The sequence below is a fragment of the Podarcis pityusensis genome, assembly GCF_964106645.2.
Source record: "Podarcis pityusensis genome assembly, chromosome: 5".
Taxonomy (NCBI): Eukaryota; Metazoa; Chordata; class Lepidosauria; order Squamata; family Lacertidae; genus Podarcis; species Podarcis pityusensis.
In genome coordinates, this window is record NC_138032.1 from 41,110,213 (window position 1) to 41,125,332 (window position 15,120).

General features: G+C 43.5%; 3 protein-coding genes across 13 annotated transcripts in view; 1 reads left to right on the forward strand and 2 right to left on the reverse strand.

The window, feature by feature from the left end:
- Window positions 1-15,120, reverse strand: part of KLHL6 (kelch like family member 6) — a 252,558-nt gene that overhangs the window by 161,682 nt on the left and 75,756 nt on the right. The window lies entirely within an intron of this gene.
- The window catches only part of ARHGEF4 (Rho guanine nucleotide exchange factor 4), a 155,743-nt gene that overhangs the window by 131,564 nt on the left and 9,059 nt on the right, over window positions 1-15,120 (reverse strand). The window contains exon 1 of one of the 2 annotated variants that reach the window (XM_081008393.1): window positions 7,047-7,203. The exons of the other annotated variant lie outside the window; for it this stretch is intronic. Coding sequence (XP_080864519.1) covers window positions 7,047-7,085 — 39 coding nt within the window. The 5' untranslated portion in view covers window positions 7,086-7,203. Of the gene's footprint in view, window positions 1-7,046; window positions 7,204-15,120 lie in introns of those variants that run through there. 2 annotated transcript variants of the gene reach the window in all.
- GPR148 (G protein-coupled receptor 148) overlaps window positions 1-15,120 on the forward strand; it is a 110,777-nt gene that overhangs the window by 25,512 nt on the left and 70,145 nt on the right. Inside the window, exon 3 of one of the 10 annotated variants that reach the window (XR_013987189.1) lies at window positions 11,060-11,691. The exons of the other annotated variants lie outside the window; for them this stretch is intronic. The gene's annotated coding sequence lies outside the window, so the exon portion shown is untranslated. Of the gene's footprint in view, window positions 1-11,059; window positions 11,692-15,120 lie in introns of those variants that run through there. 10 annotated transcript variants of the gene reach the window in all.

Genomic DNA, 15,120 nt, shown 5'->3' on the forward strand with positions numbered 1-15,120 from the left:
AACGGCTAAGGGAGCTGGGCATGTTTAGCCTGGAGAAGAGGAGGTTAAGGGGTGATATGATAGCCATGTTCAAATATATAAAAGGATGTCACATAGAGGAGGGAGAAAGGTTGTTTTGTGCTGCTCCAGAGAAGCGGACACGGAGCAATGGATCCAAACTACAAGAAAGAAGATTCCACCTAAACATTAGGAAGAACTTCCTGACAGTAAGAGCTGTTCGACAGTGGAATTTGCTGCCAAGGAGTGTGGTGGAGTCTCCTTCTTTGGAGGTCTTTAAGCAGAGGCTTGACAACCATATGTCAGGAGTGCTCTGATGGTGTTTCCTGCTTGGCAAGGGGTTGGACTCGATGGCCCTTATGGTCTCTTCCATCTCTATGATTCTATGATTCTAGCAGGTGATTCGTAAACTATAAAGATACACGCCTGTTCCTCCTCCTGTTTCAGGAAGGAAGTTCTATGTTTTGAAGCTGGCATTTCAAAACTTTGCAGGATGTGTTCCCTGGACGTGTTGTTGGAGTGCCCGCTTTCCTGTTGCTCACCGCCCCCATGGAAAGACTAGCTTGCTGAATGCAACACTATGAACTGTTAACAGGAACACACACACACAGCTATGTTCATATCTTTGAAGCTGAACAATATATCCAGAACTTGTGTGGGTTGGCTGGTGCTGCAATTCACCCTCTGTTGGAGAAGGGCTGGCAACATGATATTTGAAAGTTAATGCTCCTCATCTAAAGGTACAAAGTTCACCCTTCATAAATCGCTTATTTGGACTCCCACCCAAACTCAAAAGAAGTGTTTGCTGCGCTTGTGGCACCCACTCGCTTGCCGAAGTTCCTTCCAGACAACCCTTCTGAGGTGGGCCTCTTAACAGTGGTCTTAGTATGCTGCCCTATACATTACCCCAGTAATCAAGCTGCAGCCCACTCTGTTCTTGAACTAGGACAATGCTCAGCTATAGAGCAAACTGTGTGGATTATTGCTAATGAGCAAGATTTAGAGCCAGATTTAAAGGCAGTTTAAAAGCACGCCTTGTCTAGATTCTGACCACATTCAAACCATACATATAAAGCACTTTAAACAGTCGCGGCTGCCTGTAAAGAGGGATTGACAGTTAACCCGCGCTGGAAATTGTAGCTCTTTGAGGGGAATAGGGGTCTTCTAACAACTCAGCTCTTTTAACAAACAACAGTTCCCAGAGTTCTATAGGAAAAGCTATAACTGTGTAAAGTGATGCTGATCTACATATATGTTGTGAATGTGGCCTCTGTTCCAGCCCACAGGCCAAAGTGGGATGAGAGGACTTCTACATCAGATTCGGTCTGCTCTTCAGCAGAATGTCCATTTGCTACAGAAGACTGCCTGCTACCAAGGCAGACAGGAAATGTGGGTTGGGTTGGCCCATGGTGCTCATGCAGATGCAGGGCAAGTGTGGAGAACCGGAAGACCATAACCATCGGAAGCTGGCAGAAAATACTGAGCTAGATGGACAGGTGGTCAGAATTGGTATAAAGCACCTTCCTATGTTTGTATGGCAGGGATCTATCCACAACATTCTCCAGTGTCCTGATTGCATTTTCCCTTCCTCTCCAGCTCCCTGAACCCAGTCAGTAGGCTGCTCATGAGGCAAGGTAGCAGGCCCCAGGCACCTGAGAGAGGTGGCAAGGCCGGCCTCTGAGGAGCACGCTACCCACTTCCTTCTGCACTTGTAGGCCGCCACCTCCTCTGCTGCACAGAGAAGGAGCATTTTCTGTTTTTCCTCTAGGGGCAGAGCAACCTGGGGCAGCCCTGCCAGTCAATGTTCAGGACGGCTTCAATCTGCTCCTCAGGAGTGGTCTGAAGAGGCCTGATCCAACCCACCAGACCTTTGTAAAAGGCCCACCAGCTCCCAAACCAGTGTGTTTCCAGCATAGGTGATGGTGAGCAGTGCTTAGGAGCAGATCAGAGTGCTCAGGTATGAGGAGGGAACAGTCCCATCTGCTCTGATGCACCTGGAAAAAAATAGAGCAGACCTAAGCACTCCTTTCTGTTTCCGGGCTGCTCTGATCTGCTCCTCAGTACTGCTGATGTTGTTGATGTCTCAGCATACGCCAGGGTAGTAATTAAAAATGGCACTGGCCTAGAGGAGGGAAAGCACTGCAGTATTAGTTGGAGCCTCTGATAGGTTTGGCTACTTCGCGTGTCTCTTGTAAGGAGTTATGCATACCAGACTGGGGGGCTGAGCAGAGAATGTGTGTCCTTATTCCCACCTATTTCATCCCCTTTTGCTATTATTATTTTCCCCGTCTAGATGTCTTTTAAAATCTCCCAGAGTTCACTTATTCACTCAGCATGCCGTTGAAAGCCTTCCTGTGTTACATTAAGAAGTTTTCTTTCTGTACTTGCAGATACTCCAGCCCTGGCATGTTTCAGAATACAGGACATAGGTTTAAATAGGGGTAATCTGCTAATACATATCTCTCCTCTGCCTGTGTGTGCGCCTGCATGGATGGGAGAGAGTGTAAGAGTGTGGCCTGGCCACACTCACTTAGGGCCACATCCATTGCTGGCATGTGGCTTCCAGAGGGGTTGCAGTGGGACCATGCAAAGGCTTTGGACCAAAAAAACGTTATCTGTCTCCGCTCTGGTTGGAGAGTGTCACCTTCCAAGGCTTGACAGACATTCAAGACTATCAGGAAAACATCTCTAGCCATTAAAGAACATTAACCCCTGATTACTCATATCTGTACTCAACATAAACTGGAGAATGGGATTTAAGGACTCCAAAGTTAAAAACCTAGGGTGGGTGGTATCAACTGACTTTTACTCAGAGTAGACCCATTGAAATAAATAGATTTAACTCAGTCATGTTCATTAATTTCAATAGGTCTATGCTGAGTATGACTTACTTGAAAGCATCTCTGCATTATTAAAAAAAGTTATTCACTGTCCTGCCTTTGACTCCAGTTGGATCTCTAACATTAACAAAATGTTTTACAAGCACCACCCTCCTAATCATGTTTATTCAGATTTTTATTTTATTTTAATGAGACTTAATTGGAGGTAAATATGCTTAGGACAATCTTTTTCTCCAAATGAGCAAGTGGAACTTTATAAAGCATGGAAGTTCTGCTGCCCTTTATAAAAGTAACATGATTTGTTCCATCAATTTAAAATTTAGTATGGAGGATTTATTTGGTGAGTTGTACAAGCTCTCTGGATTTCAAAGAAATCTGATGGATAAATTAGACGAATGGGAGTGTCTGTCTCTGATCATTTCTTATTTTCTTTTTTGCCAACTATGAAAAGAATCTTAAACTTGTCATTTTGGTGACTGAAATTATTTTAAAAATGGAAATATTCATTGTTTTTTCTTTTGTTAGTTTGTTTAAAATGGGCTTGGCAGTTTTAAAGCTAGAGGGCTTTTAAGTTCCCATTTTACCCAATGGAGAGAGAACTATGGGCAAATTATGCAGCAAAAGTAACTTGTATACAATGAAGACAGAACAGAACTGTAGCTTTTATTTTAAACTGATTTAAAACTAGCCAAACCTAATATATCCCCCCTCCCATCGTGGAATGAACCTATTCTGGTTTACATGGGTGTATTGAGCGATATTATTATGGTAACTGGTCCTAACAGATTAGTCGTAGTGACATTTCAAAAGGCTAACTTGAGGGGGGAAAGGCATTTCTTAAAGTCTATTCATATATCTATGCCACCCCTTCCAATAACATACTATCATTTGAAAGCATAAAAATATGTTGCAGGAATAACAAGAAAACATGCATGTCAGTGTTGGAGAGGAGGTGAACTTCAGTCACAGAATGCAGTTACCAGAGATCCCATCCCCACAACAAATATTACAAGAGTACCATTCAATGTTCTTTGAATCTATCAAACCCCCATCAGCTGTCTGGCTTGGAGCGGGGAGAGGTACTGGAATCCCACCTCCCCTTTCCCCAATAATAAACCTTTCTAAATCTCAGTGGGTGGGTTTTGCCGCTGCATTAGCTCTGGCCGATCACGAACTTTGAACTTGGGAAGACAGTTTTCCCAGGTCAGATTGACTAGAGGTGGAATGTCTGTGTACATCCATGTGTAAGAAGTCCCTGGTCTCTCCTAGCTGTGTCCTGTTTCTCTTGCATACAGCTGTTTGCTCCACAGACACTTTTCTACAGTGCACCCACTCCCTGTTTGTGTTATGTTTGGTCTGTACTTTCAGGATCTTGGTGTTTTCAGACATGTTGTGACCAAGGATAGCATTACCTGACCTATGGGGGCATGTTGGGTGGATGGTCTTGCCATTCAGTATGATAGCTTTACTAAATGCCTGATGGATCTTCCAGTGATAATGATTCTGTGAACTGAATGTCAGAAATGTGGCATCTGCTCCAACACTACCTGCTATGCTATGGCAGCTGCCACTCCAGTGTAGCAATAATAGTAATTATAATTTATTATTTATACCCCACCCATCTGGCTGGGTTTCCCCAGCTACTCTGGGCGGCTTCCAACAGAATATTGAAAACACGCTAAAATATCAAACATTAAAAACTTTCCTAAACTATGAACAGAGGAGGAGTAGTATACTGTTCTCTAAAAGAAAGATCCATGTGAAGAGCACATAGAACAGTTATGCATTGGGAATTAGACTGTGTTGATCTGATTCACCGAATTACACAAATCATGTTTCTTTGCTTATAAAAATAATAATTGTCCAATCTTAGGGGAGAGCCATGAGATGACATTACTGCTTACAAAATGTTGACTCTGGGAATTATGAGAGTTTTGTTGCTATAAACAAACGAAAGTACTAGTCCAAGGTTTGATTGTTTTTTAAAAGGATGTATTCTTGGTTATTTCTGCTATACATGTGGGAGGAAGTGAATGGACAAAATATTTTTAGGGAAGTCTTTTCCCTCTAACCATAGTGTGGAAATAAGATTTTCTTGAAATGATAAAACAACTCACCTCTCTTTTGGCTGGGATATCACACTACAAATATAAAATGGGTGATTAACTGGACTGCACTTTGTGCTGGGATATGTACACCACAGGCACAAACTGTTTCCCATTTTGTGAAAGGGAGTGGTGATGCCGCAAGCTCAGGTACACAAACCACTCAAACTGCCGTACTGGATCTTTTAAGGGCCTCGGTCTCATGGGATTAATAGAGATAATGTAGATACTGCAGGTTATATGATTTGTGGATCAGTTTTCCACTTGTTAGTGGACAAGGAAGCTCATGCCTTTTTCAGCAACATGAATATTAACAGATGCTGCCTTTCCCTTGCATGATCAGAAAAGCTGCCCTTGGTGAACATCTGCCTGTTCTTCTGCTCTCACTGACTCAGAGTCAGCAAGCTTTCAGGGGGGAAAGTGGCAACTCTGTTTGTGGAACCTGCTGAAAAACTGACTAATTTTAACGCACATCCAGTGAAGCAGCCATTGTAGGAAATGCAAACTGCAGACAACCAGGTTCTCCTGGAATTGCATCTGTCCCAACTGTTTTGAACATTTGCACCAAGTATACTTTATAGTATGCACCCCCACCCTTTCATATGAAGGTTTGATTCACGACAAGCTGTCCTAGTTAAAAACTTATTTTTTGTTGTTGCTCTTTCTGAAAAGTACACTTCACGTGTTACCTTTGACATTTCACATGTTATCTTGGATGTGCAGGTAAGATCGTCCTGTGAATGCAAAAACTGTAACATGTAAATACCCCTATCAAAAAGCCAGGGGTGCTTGTGGTTCTCATTCAGAGTAAGAAATCCAAGTGTGCCTTCAATAATGTGTAGAATTGTCCAAATGCAACCATATTATTTGCTATCAGCCCAAGGGCATATCTGTGCGCTCCAATCAACACAACAAGCTCTGAACCAGCTTCCCAGAGGGTGCATTTGCCAGTGCTGTGGTTGTGCACTTGCAAAATATCAGTGCTTCACACCCTTGAAGACTTGTCTGAACTATTGTTGTGCCTTTCTGTTCTGTAAATACAAGGGATTGTAAAGAGAGATAGGAGAGCAAAGGTACAATAGCAGAAATTCCTCCACTCTACTGTAACGTTTGTCTGGCTACTTGGATGCTTGGCACCGTGGCTAAATTCCCTGTTTAACCTGGCAGAAATCCATTTTCAGCAAATTTGAACAGTATCCTATATTAGTTACAGTTTCACGCTACAGCTGAAATTGTACACTCTGCACTCTGCGTGGCGCTTTTTTAATTTTTCAAAGCAGGTGAAATACCGTTTGCGGATTTATCTGTAAATGAATGGAATTTGTCACGGAGAACGAAGGCTGCACAGTAATTGGAAGGTAAATTCCATGGAACCTGGAGGGACTTGCACCGTAGGATCAGGCTACAAGGCATGTCAACGATGTCAGCTTGGAGCTTGTGATTAAATATCACTTTCTCCACAAGCCATGGTTCTTGCCATCTACCGTAAAAGAGGATCTACTTGACTTGCACCAGTTCACTCTCAGGCATAAAGACAAAATGCTTGATTACCCCCCTGGAGAATCAGAATGCAAAGGAAGAGCAAGAAAAAGGTCACACTCTTGATAAAATTCAGACATGAAGTATCACCCCAATACTGAATTCCTTGTATCTCCAAAGCTATTTTATAATAATGCACAACCCTGGGGTCCACACAGACAAACACACTTTTGTTCTGAAGTTTACTTGCACTTGCTTAAAATACAAGGGAGAAGTCTCAAGTAAGCACAAAAGTAATGAATTGCAGTGGAATGAATCACTAGCACAATGAATCACTCAGCCTGATTAAATGTTCTGCCAGCTATTCTCCGTCTTCACTCTCTGGAGGAACAAAGTTTAATTTTAAACAAAATCACATAAAGTTTTATTTGCCATAAAAACCAGATGTGGTATAAATATAAGTATATCTATCTATCGGTTAACTCATGCAGCAGATAACCAGTTTCCAGAATCGTATCTAATAATGAATTGAGCTCACACACACAGTGTGCTTCGTTCCAGTCCCCCTGGAAATCAAGTTTTCTTTTACCTTGAAACACACTTAAAAAGTTTTAAAACTTCTTACCTTGAAGAAGCTCCGGAGAAAATACATTATGCTTAGCATTTTTGGAAAAAGGAATAAGGAGCTGTTCAACCTTTAGAATATCCAAGGCCTGTGTGAATTCCTACACCCCTGCTGTGTCTTTAGTTACATGCTTTCTTGTTGCTATTTTGGACAGACTTAGTACAAGAGAATCATATGAGGCATGCCAGGAGCTTATGCTAAGGAGTTGCATAACAATTAGGGCTTATCTGCGCTGGCTGTACAGTGCAAACAGGTTTGTTCACAGTTTGCTGGCCCCGGAGCATTTCTACTGGGCATGCTCAGAACGATAACCATTGTGTTTGCTAAATGTATAATACGAAGGACCATTTGTGAGCTCATCCAAAGGAGCTGGTAGCCAATGAGACTCAAAGGGAAAGTACATGGTCATTTACATCCTGTCCTTCTCTGCTCTCCCCCCCCCCTTTTGTTTTGTTTGCCAAGAGTTACCTCAATCAATGGGTATTTAACTCTTCATTTCACTCCTCCTCACTTTAGCCCTTAGCTCAGGGCAAAGAACAGCCGCTGTAAAATGCAGACGCTGAAACCTCATTAAAATCTAGGCAGAAATATACCACTTGAACATCTCCGCTACCTGTTTCCAAGTACTGCATTTATATCCCACCCTTACTCCAAGCAGCTACATGTGACGTACATGGTCCCCCCCCCATTTTATCCTCACAACACCCTTGTGAGGTAGGGTTAGGCTGACTGAGAGAGAGAGACTACATTCCAGGTCACCCAGTGAGCAGGGCTGGCCCTATCATTTGGCAGAGTGAAGCAGCTGCCTCAAGTGGCAGATGCTGGAGGGGAACAGTACAGAGGTGTTGGACAACAGAGTTGTGCGTGCTACACAGTATTACTTCCAGTTGCGAACTTAGCCTGCTGCCCTCAGCGTGGTGGAGGATGTTGACCTATCCGTAGTGCTGAACTAAGATTTCCCTGCAATTAGCCTCAACATACAGAATGGGAAGGTGTCCCTGCCACCTCGGCTCCCAAAGCTAGGTTGCATGGAAGTGCTCATGAAGCGGCAGCAGCAGCAGGTTCTGGCTGCTGCCGCCATCACTTCTCTGCCAGGGGCAGGCAGGGTGCCCACAGGGATGCCACGTCTTGGCATTCCAAGGCAGCTGCCTCAGCCTTCCTCATGGGCCCTTCCCATTCCTGGGATTGTCTGCATCGGTTTTCAATCAGACACACCCCGAGGTAATGTAGAATCAATCTTCAGTGAACTTTTCTTTTCAGAATGAAACCAGATTCCGAAGGAGAATTTTTCAGGGGCAAAAATATAAGCATTAGGTCTTGATTGTATATGGACTATGTAGGGGGGGGAAACCCAATCTCCATTTATTATAGAAGAAAATGCAATGTGTTCACAGACCTGGATTTCAAATCCTAGGTCAGTCACTGGGTGGCTTTGGGCAAGTTACTGCTGAATCACTTTCTTAGGAGTCAAACAAGTAAGAATACTTCATTTGAACTAATAAATAAACTACAGAAAATGCAAGAGCTGATTGTTTCCTCCAGATGGGACTTCCTCTCAGCCAGTTCCTCTATGAGTCTGCTTTTCTGCTATGCCAATCTGCAGCCCGTTACCTGGATGCAGACAGGCTGGCAAGGAGAGCAACCCCTGGGATTAATCCTGTAGTACAGCTATTACTCAGCCCCCTTCTCCATATGTGACCTTCCTCACAAAGCTATTATGAGGGTAAATGAATTAAGGATTGTATTTAAATAGGTCATTGAACATGTCTCCCCAGAGTTTGAGGGATTAAGTGTTCTATAAATCAAAGTAAATTAGTAAATAGGGGTTATCTGCTCTGCACCGTAGGGGACTTCTTAACCAATGAATTGCTCAAATCATTCCTTAAAAGTTGGAGCCAAAGGAAAATGAATTAATTATTGTAGTGGCATTTTAAAAAAGCAACATGGTTCCAAGCAATGCGTGCTAGTCCCATCCTGATATCATTACATACAAGAGGAGACTGTATACATGTGGCTGTCCATAAGGTCCTGCCATCTTTACCTATTGGGGTGATTGTCTGTTAGGAAATTGCCTTCTCCCAAATGGGTCGGTACTGACAAAGCTGGTTGCCATCAGTCATAAGTGTAGGAACACTACAAATGCACTACATCATCTTGGGAGCACAGTTTCAGTTCTTATGGAGATCATGCAGCAAGCAGAAGGTGGAGCAGACTTGTCCCCATTGCTCCACTAAAACCAATGGTGAAAATTGCAAGAGAGCATATTTCAGTTTAGGAAAAACTTCCTGATGGTAATAGGTGTGGAACAGGATGTAAAAGAGTGGAACAGGATGGCTCAGGAGTGGTGGGCTCTCGTTCGCAGGAGATATTTAAGCAGAGGCTGAATGGTTATCTGTCAAGGATGCATAGTGGTATCTTGCAATGCAGATCCTGTATTAAGCATGACATTTGGAATAGATGGTTTTGTCTTAATTATTGCATTGCATTGCATTGCATTTGTAGCCCATCGTTCTTCCAGGGAGCCTAATGTGATGTACATGGCTCTCTTCTTCCCCGTTTTATCCTCACAACAACCCTGTAAGGTAGGTTAGGCTGAGGGACTGTTACTGGCCCAAGGTCATGAAGAAGTTTTATGATCTCCAACCACAAGTCTTGAAGGTGGTCCAGCAACACTTCCTTGCGTGTATGCTAGCTCTCTTGCATAGCAGAGGGACGATTGCAGAGCTTCGTGTTGAAAGGATCAAGTTGTGCACAGCCGATGGCAATTAAACCCTCACGGAAGCAGTAAAGCTCAGCCAAGCATTGTTTACTCGAAAGGCATTGACAGTCTTGTCGGTAGAAGACTATTTACAACTTTACTATCACACAGATAGTAAGGCACACTTCAGGCCTACATGCTGCCTACACACTGCTCAGTAGTCTCTCCCCTGCAGGAATTGCGCAGGTCCGCAGATAAGTGCTCCACAGCTATTTCTAAGTGCTGTAGAGTAAACAAACTTGCACCTCGATGCTTCAAGAATCTTCAAGAATATACTCACAGTTTCTGGAAACGAATGGCTCTTTCTCACTTACTCTTAACAGGTCACCCAGTGAGTTTCATGGCTAGGTGAGGATTTGAACCCTGGTCTCCCTGGTGCTAATCCAACACTCTTAATTACTATGCCACACTGGCAAGATCTCCAAGGTCCCTTCCACCACTGCATTCTAGATTGAGTGTTTTGGTTTGGTTTTGCACAATTAACAAAAACAGACACTGAATAAAGAAATGGAGATAGATGAAACATAATTGGTTCCTAGTGAGCTACTAAACCATTAAGCCCTGTATCTTTAACCTATTGTGCCATTCATTCAAACAAGATGGCATTTAAGATTCTGCCAAAGTGACTAGAGACTGGCAGAGGTTGTTTAAAGAGTGAAAAATGTCAGCTTCCTTTGCACAGTTACAGGGAGATAGGTTCCAGGGCTCAGCCCTGTCAATCTTCAATCTCTCTACTCCAATAGTTCCCAAACATGGACCACTTAAAAACTGCTGACTTTTGTGCCCATTGTAGCAACTGTAACGCCCTGTGTTTGATGCTGTGGAATTTTTGAGGACCAATTTTTCGGCTGTTGTAGACCACCTGAATGAAGCTCATAAACCACTGTTGGTACATGAACCACAGTTTGGGAAGCTCTGGTCTACATTGACTGGCAGCCAGCAGCAGCTGTGTAGAATCTTTGGCTGAAGTATTTCAATCACCTGGTGTCTAATCCTTTTTTTATAAATAAATAAAAAGTGCGCAAGCTGGAGAATGAACTCAGGGCCTTCTACATGCAAAAGTTCTTATTTTCATTCACATAGTGCCATAGGATTGTTGTGAAATGTGTGGATCCCTATGGCTCACCTTCTCTCTTTGCATGGGTTTCCCTCTGTCAGTGTTCACGGATCAGCATTGCAAACCAAATACTGCCACATAATGATCTATGAATGTGTAGCTTTAAATATTCCACATCTCTCTATCTGCTTCTTTCAGAGGACAGAAATGCTCTAACGAATGCGCACACCTTTTCCATAAGAGTCTTGTGGGACCAGTAAGAGGAGGACTTGGGAGCGAGCTTTCTCAAGTGTAAGGAAAAGAAGGGCCAGCTGCCAACTATGACAAAAATCGCTCTCAAAAGGTTCTGAAAGGCTTGAGACTTCATGTTTCCAAGGGAACACCACCAAGCAGAGAATCATTAAGCAGCCATTATCTTATTTCACAGATAAATCAGAGGCCAGCTCTTGTCTAAAACAGAGTGCTTGAAAACAGCAACCCCAAAGGAGTATGAATTAGCTTGTGCAGAGAGATCGTCACAGTTTGAAACATGAATTATAAGGCGGAACAAGGCTGAGGTTGTAAGAAAACAAAAATCATAAAACTGAAATGTAGGGGTAGCCTCATGTGAATTTCAGTGGGTAAAATGCTGAATAAAGAGCTCATGGAAGGAAAACTTCTGGGAACCTTCTCTCTGGCACAGAAAATGATTCTGAAAGGGCATAATGAATGGGAGGGTAGGAACCATTTGCCATTCCAGAGAGGGACACAGAATGACCTTTCGTTTGTGCACAAAGAGATTGTCCCCTTTCACATGTATATATTCCACTTCACAAATATTCATTTTCTATTAAATCAGTACTCGCACTCCAAAAAGAACTTCTCTTTCTAATCAAAACCAGGACACTTTAACTGAAACTCCAACCCAAGAATGAAAAACAGTTTCTCGTTTTAGTGGGAGGAGCAGAGACCCAAATGTTTATCCTGTACTAAAGGGTAGTTCCTTAGCTTTGCAGATGCATGCGAGGAAAGGATCTACTGGCTGGAAAAGATAATATGAATATTTCAATTGTGAATCTGTTTGTTTGCACGGTCTGATCCTGAAAATATATTTTTTTAAAGATTATTTGAAATAGGCAATGAAAAACTAAAAGATAGGAAAATGGAATAGTGATTTGTCACAAATTCCAGCCCCAAAAGAAATACATTACAGTGGTACCTCAGGTTACATACGCTTCAGGTTACATACGCTTCAGGTTACAGACTCCGCTAACCCAGAAATAGTGTTTCAGGTTAAGAACTTTGCTTCAGGATGAGAACAGAAATCGTGCTCCGGCGGCACAGCAGCAGCAGGAGGCCCCATTAGCTAAAGTGGTGCTTCAGGTTAAGAACAGTTTCAGGTTAAGAACGGACCTCCGGAACAAATTAAGTACTTAACCCGAGGTACCACTGTACATTATTAATTGTGAAAGATGGTCAGTCCCAGTTTTTTGAGACATCCCCTCCCCCAGAGCAGGGGTGGGGAACTGGATCTGGTCAGCTAACCAGATCTTTATCTCCCCCACCTCCCATGGGCCATGTTAGGCAGATGGTCGGGGCCAACCACCTGCCAATCATTTGACAGCACAGTGATGTTGTGTGACCTATTTTCACCCCATGCACCACCCTCTACAGCACCACCAGTCGACGGATCATCAACACTTGTAGAGATCCATGTGCTGCACTTTGAAGTCCTGATTATCAGTTGTTTGCAGGCACTGATCTGCAAACAGCTGATTTGCAAGACTCGCAAAGGGCTACAGAAGCCTTCAAACTTGCTTTTTGGCCCAACTGTGACTTTGCTATTCAGTGTGAACCCTGTTTGAGCCTGAGCTCTGATCTGTTCTTTCTTTCATTCTTGGTCATTCTTTGGTCCTGCTGTCTCCTAGCTTGTCCTCCAGTCCTGCCTTGCTCTTCAGTCCTGACATTTGTCTTGCTCCCCAACCCCATTACCTGGTTTGTCCTTCAGCCCTCACCCACTCCTTTGCCCTGACTACCAGTTTACTTCTTGATACGTCTCCTGTGCCTCTGACCAGGCATTGGGAAGGAATTTGTTCGGTCTGTTTTCTGCTGTGGACCTACACTCCCAAACTAGTTTAACAAATATGTGTATTCTTACAGATGCTTTCCCCAAGTATATGCATTTCTGTACACATTATTTGACTGAACCGCCTAGCAAAATTCAGAGAAGTTCAGATTTCAAAGGATGACTGTGTTTTGGTTCTTGTAGTCTTTCAGAAAGTGTTGATTTCATGGGAACTGAAATGAATTTAAATGTGAACTGAATTAATTTCCCGTCCATCCCCACTCTTGGCTCACCTCAGAATTCTGCCCACAGCCCAGCCTTGGCACTGCCTGTCATAACCCGTTATCTTTCTCCAGTGCCCATCCTCTGTGGAATCTTTGGACTTTGTTGTCAACCTCTCAATAATATCCTTAATAGAACTGCGTAACATGTTTCTGTCCTCTTGAGCAATGGACAGTGGGAGAGAAGCGCTGTACTGAAATCCTAACAACAAGTTAGACACAAGCTAGTCATTCCCAGCAGCTCTTCAATGAGCTTTTCATTAGATGGAACTTCCCGTCAGACTATTATGGGAGACCCAAGTTTACCAAACAGCTAATCCTTGGTAATGAAAGGTTTCCAACAAAAAACCTTCTTTCCAGGGAGGCTGGGCACTTCAACATTGCCAAGCAGTGCCTAGGGAAAGTGCCAGCCGCCAGCTCATATTCTGATCACAAAATGCCAAAATCTTCAGTTGGCTATGGAAAAACATGCATTTGCTATATACACCCACACTAGGGTCTTTGGCATTTTCCTTCGTTTTCTTTAATGGCACTGATGCAGAGGCTGAAGATTATTGTTATACCGTGCCCCTACATTTGCCTATTAACTTTCAGGTCTATTCAGGGATAATCCCAAGCATTGCTTTATATTGTTAGCCAGCCCAAAGTGGTGGAGAAATGTCAGGTTGCGCCCTTTCACTGGATCTGTGCCATCTACTGTCTATTGCCGGGCAACTGTAACTGCACTTTCTGCTCACCATTCATTGCTTTGTTTCAAGTTAGTTTTTAACAGACCAGGCATTGGCTACTGTGAGTTAAAAGGGTCTGTTCTGGCAGTGCTTTATCTGCAAGTACGTATTTGAACCAACTCACTCTCAAATATTTTAGACATGTTTTCTTTCTAAGTCTCACTCATAAAAGATAGCCAATGCCAAAATTCTTTTTTTCTTGGGTGGGAGATATTTCACACACACACCCCACTCACATTCAGTGATATGCTCTTAAATCAACAAGGCTGGAGGATGAGATGCTCTAGGCATCTGGTGTCACATGGTAACCCTTGAATTTCTTGTTTCGTTCTGAGCAGAAGAGGGGAGGAGGGGAGAAAAACAACCCTCTTCATTTCCTAGTACAGTGGTACCTCGGGTTACAGATGCTTCAGGTTACCAGACACTTCAGGTTACAGACTCCTCTAACCCAGAAATAGTACCTCGAGTTAAGAACTTTGCTTCAGGATGAGAACAGAAATTGCGTGGCGGCAGCAGCGGGAGCTGAAAGCCCCATTAGCTAAAGTGGTGCCTCAGGTTAAGAATAGTTTCAGGTTAAGAACGGACCTCCAGAACGAATTAAGTTCTTAACCCGAGGTACCACTGTACATTCAACCAAAGAGTGTGGATTCAGCTAGTGTGAAATAGCATTAGAGGGTGAGGTGGGCTTTTTGCATGATATCACCTGCTCACCTGTAGGGACTTTGTGCAGTTCGGAACCCCTCTGCAGGCCAGTGAGTCATGACACTGGGCGCATTGACTACCATAGAAGGGAGACATGAGTAGAATGTGACTGCAAGCCAATACCTCTAGACCCACCTAGGTCAACATACAACTCCTTATGGCTGTTCTCACGTTCTGTTGCTCAAGTGGGGAATTTCCTCTGACGGAAGGGCCATAGCTTCTGTTCTGCATGCAGAAAGCCCCAGGTTCTATCCCTGGCATTGCCAGGCAGGACTGAGACTGCCCCCTGCCTGAAACCCACGACAGCCATGGACAAATGGGCCGGCTTGAGCTAAATGCATAGGCCTGAGCCCCCCTTTTAACATATTTGCCCTGTACACGTAGTTACCGCTTGAAGAAGCCTAGGATTCTGGCAATGGTTGATAACTGAAAGCAACAAGACTTTGGTTGTGTACACACACTCCTCTTTATCGTGCACCAAGAGCAGTCCCACCACTAGTTTAG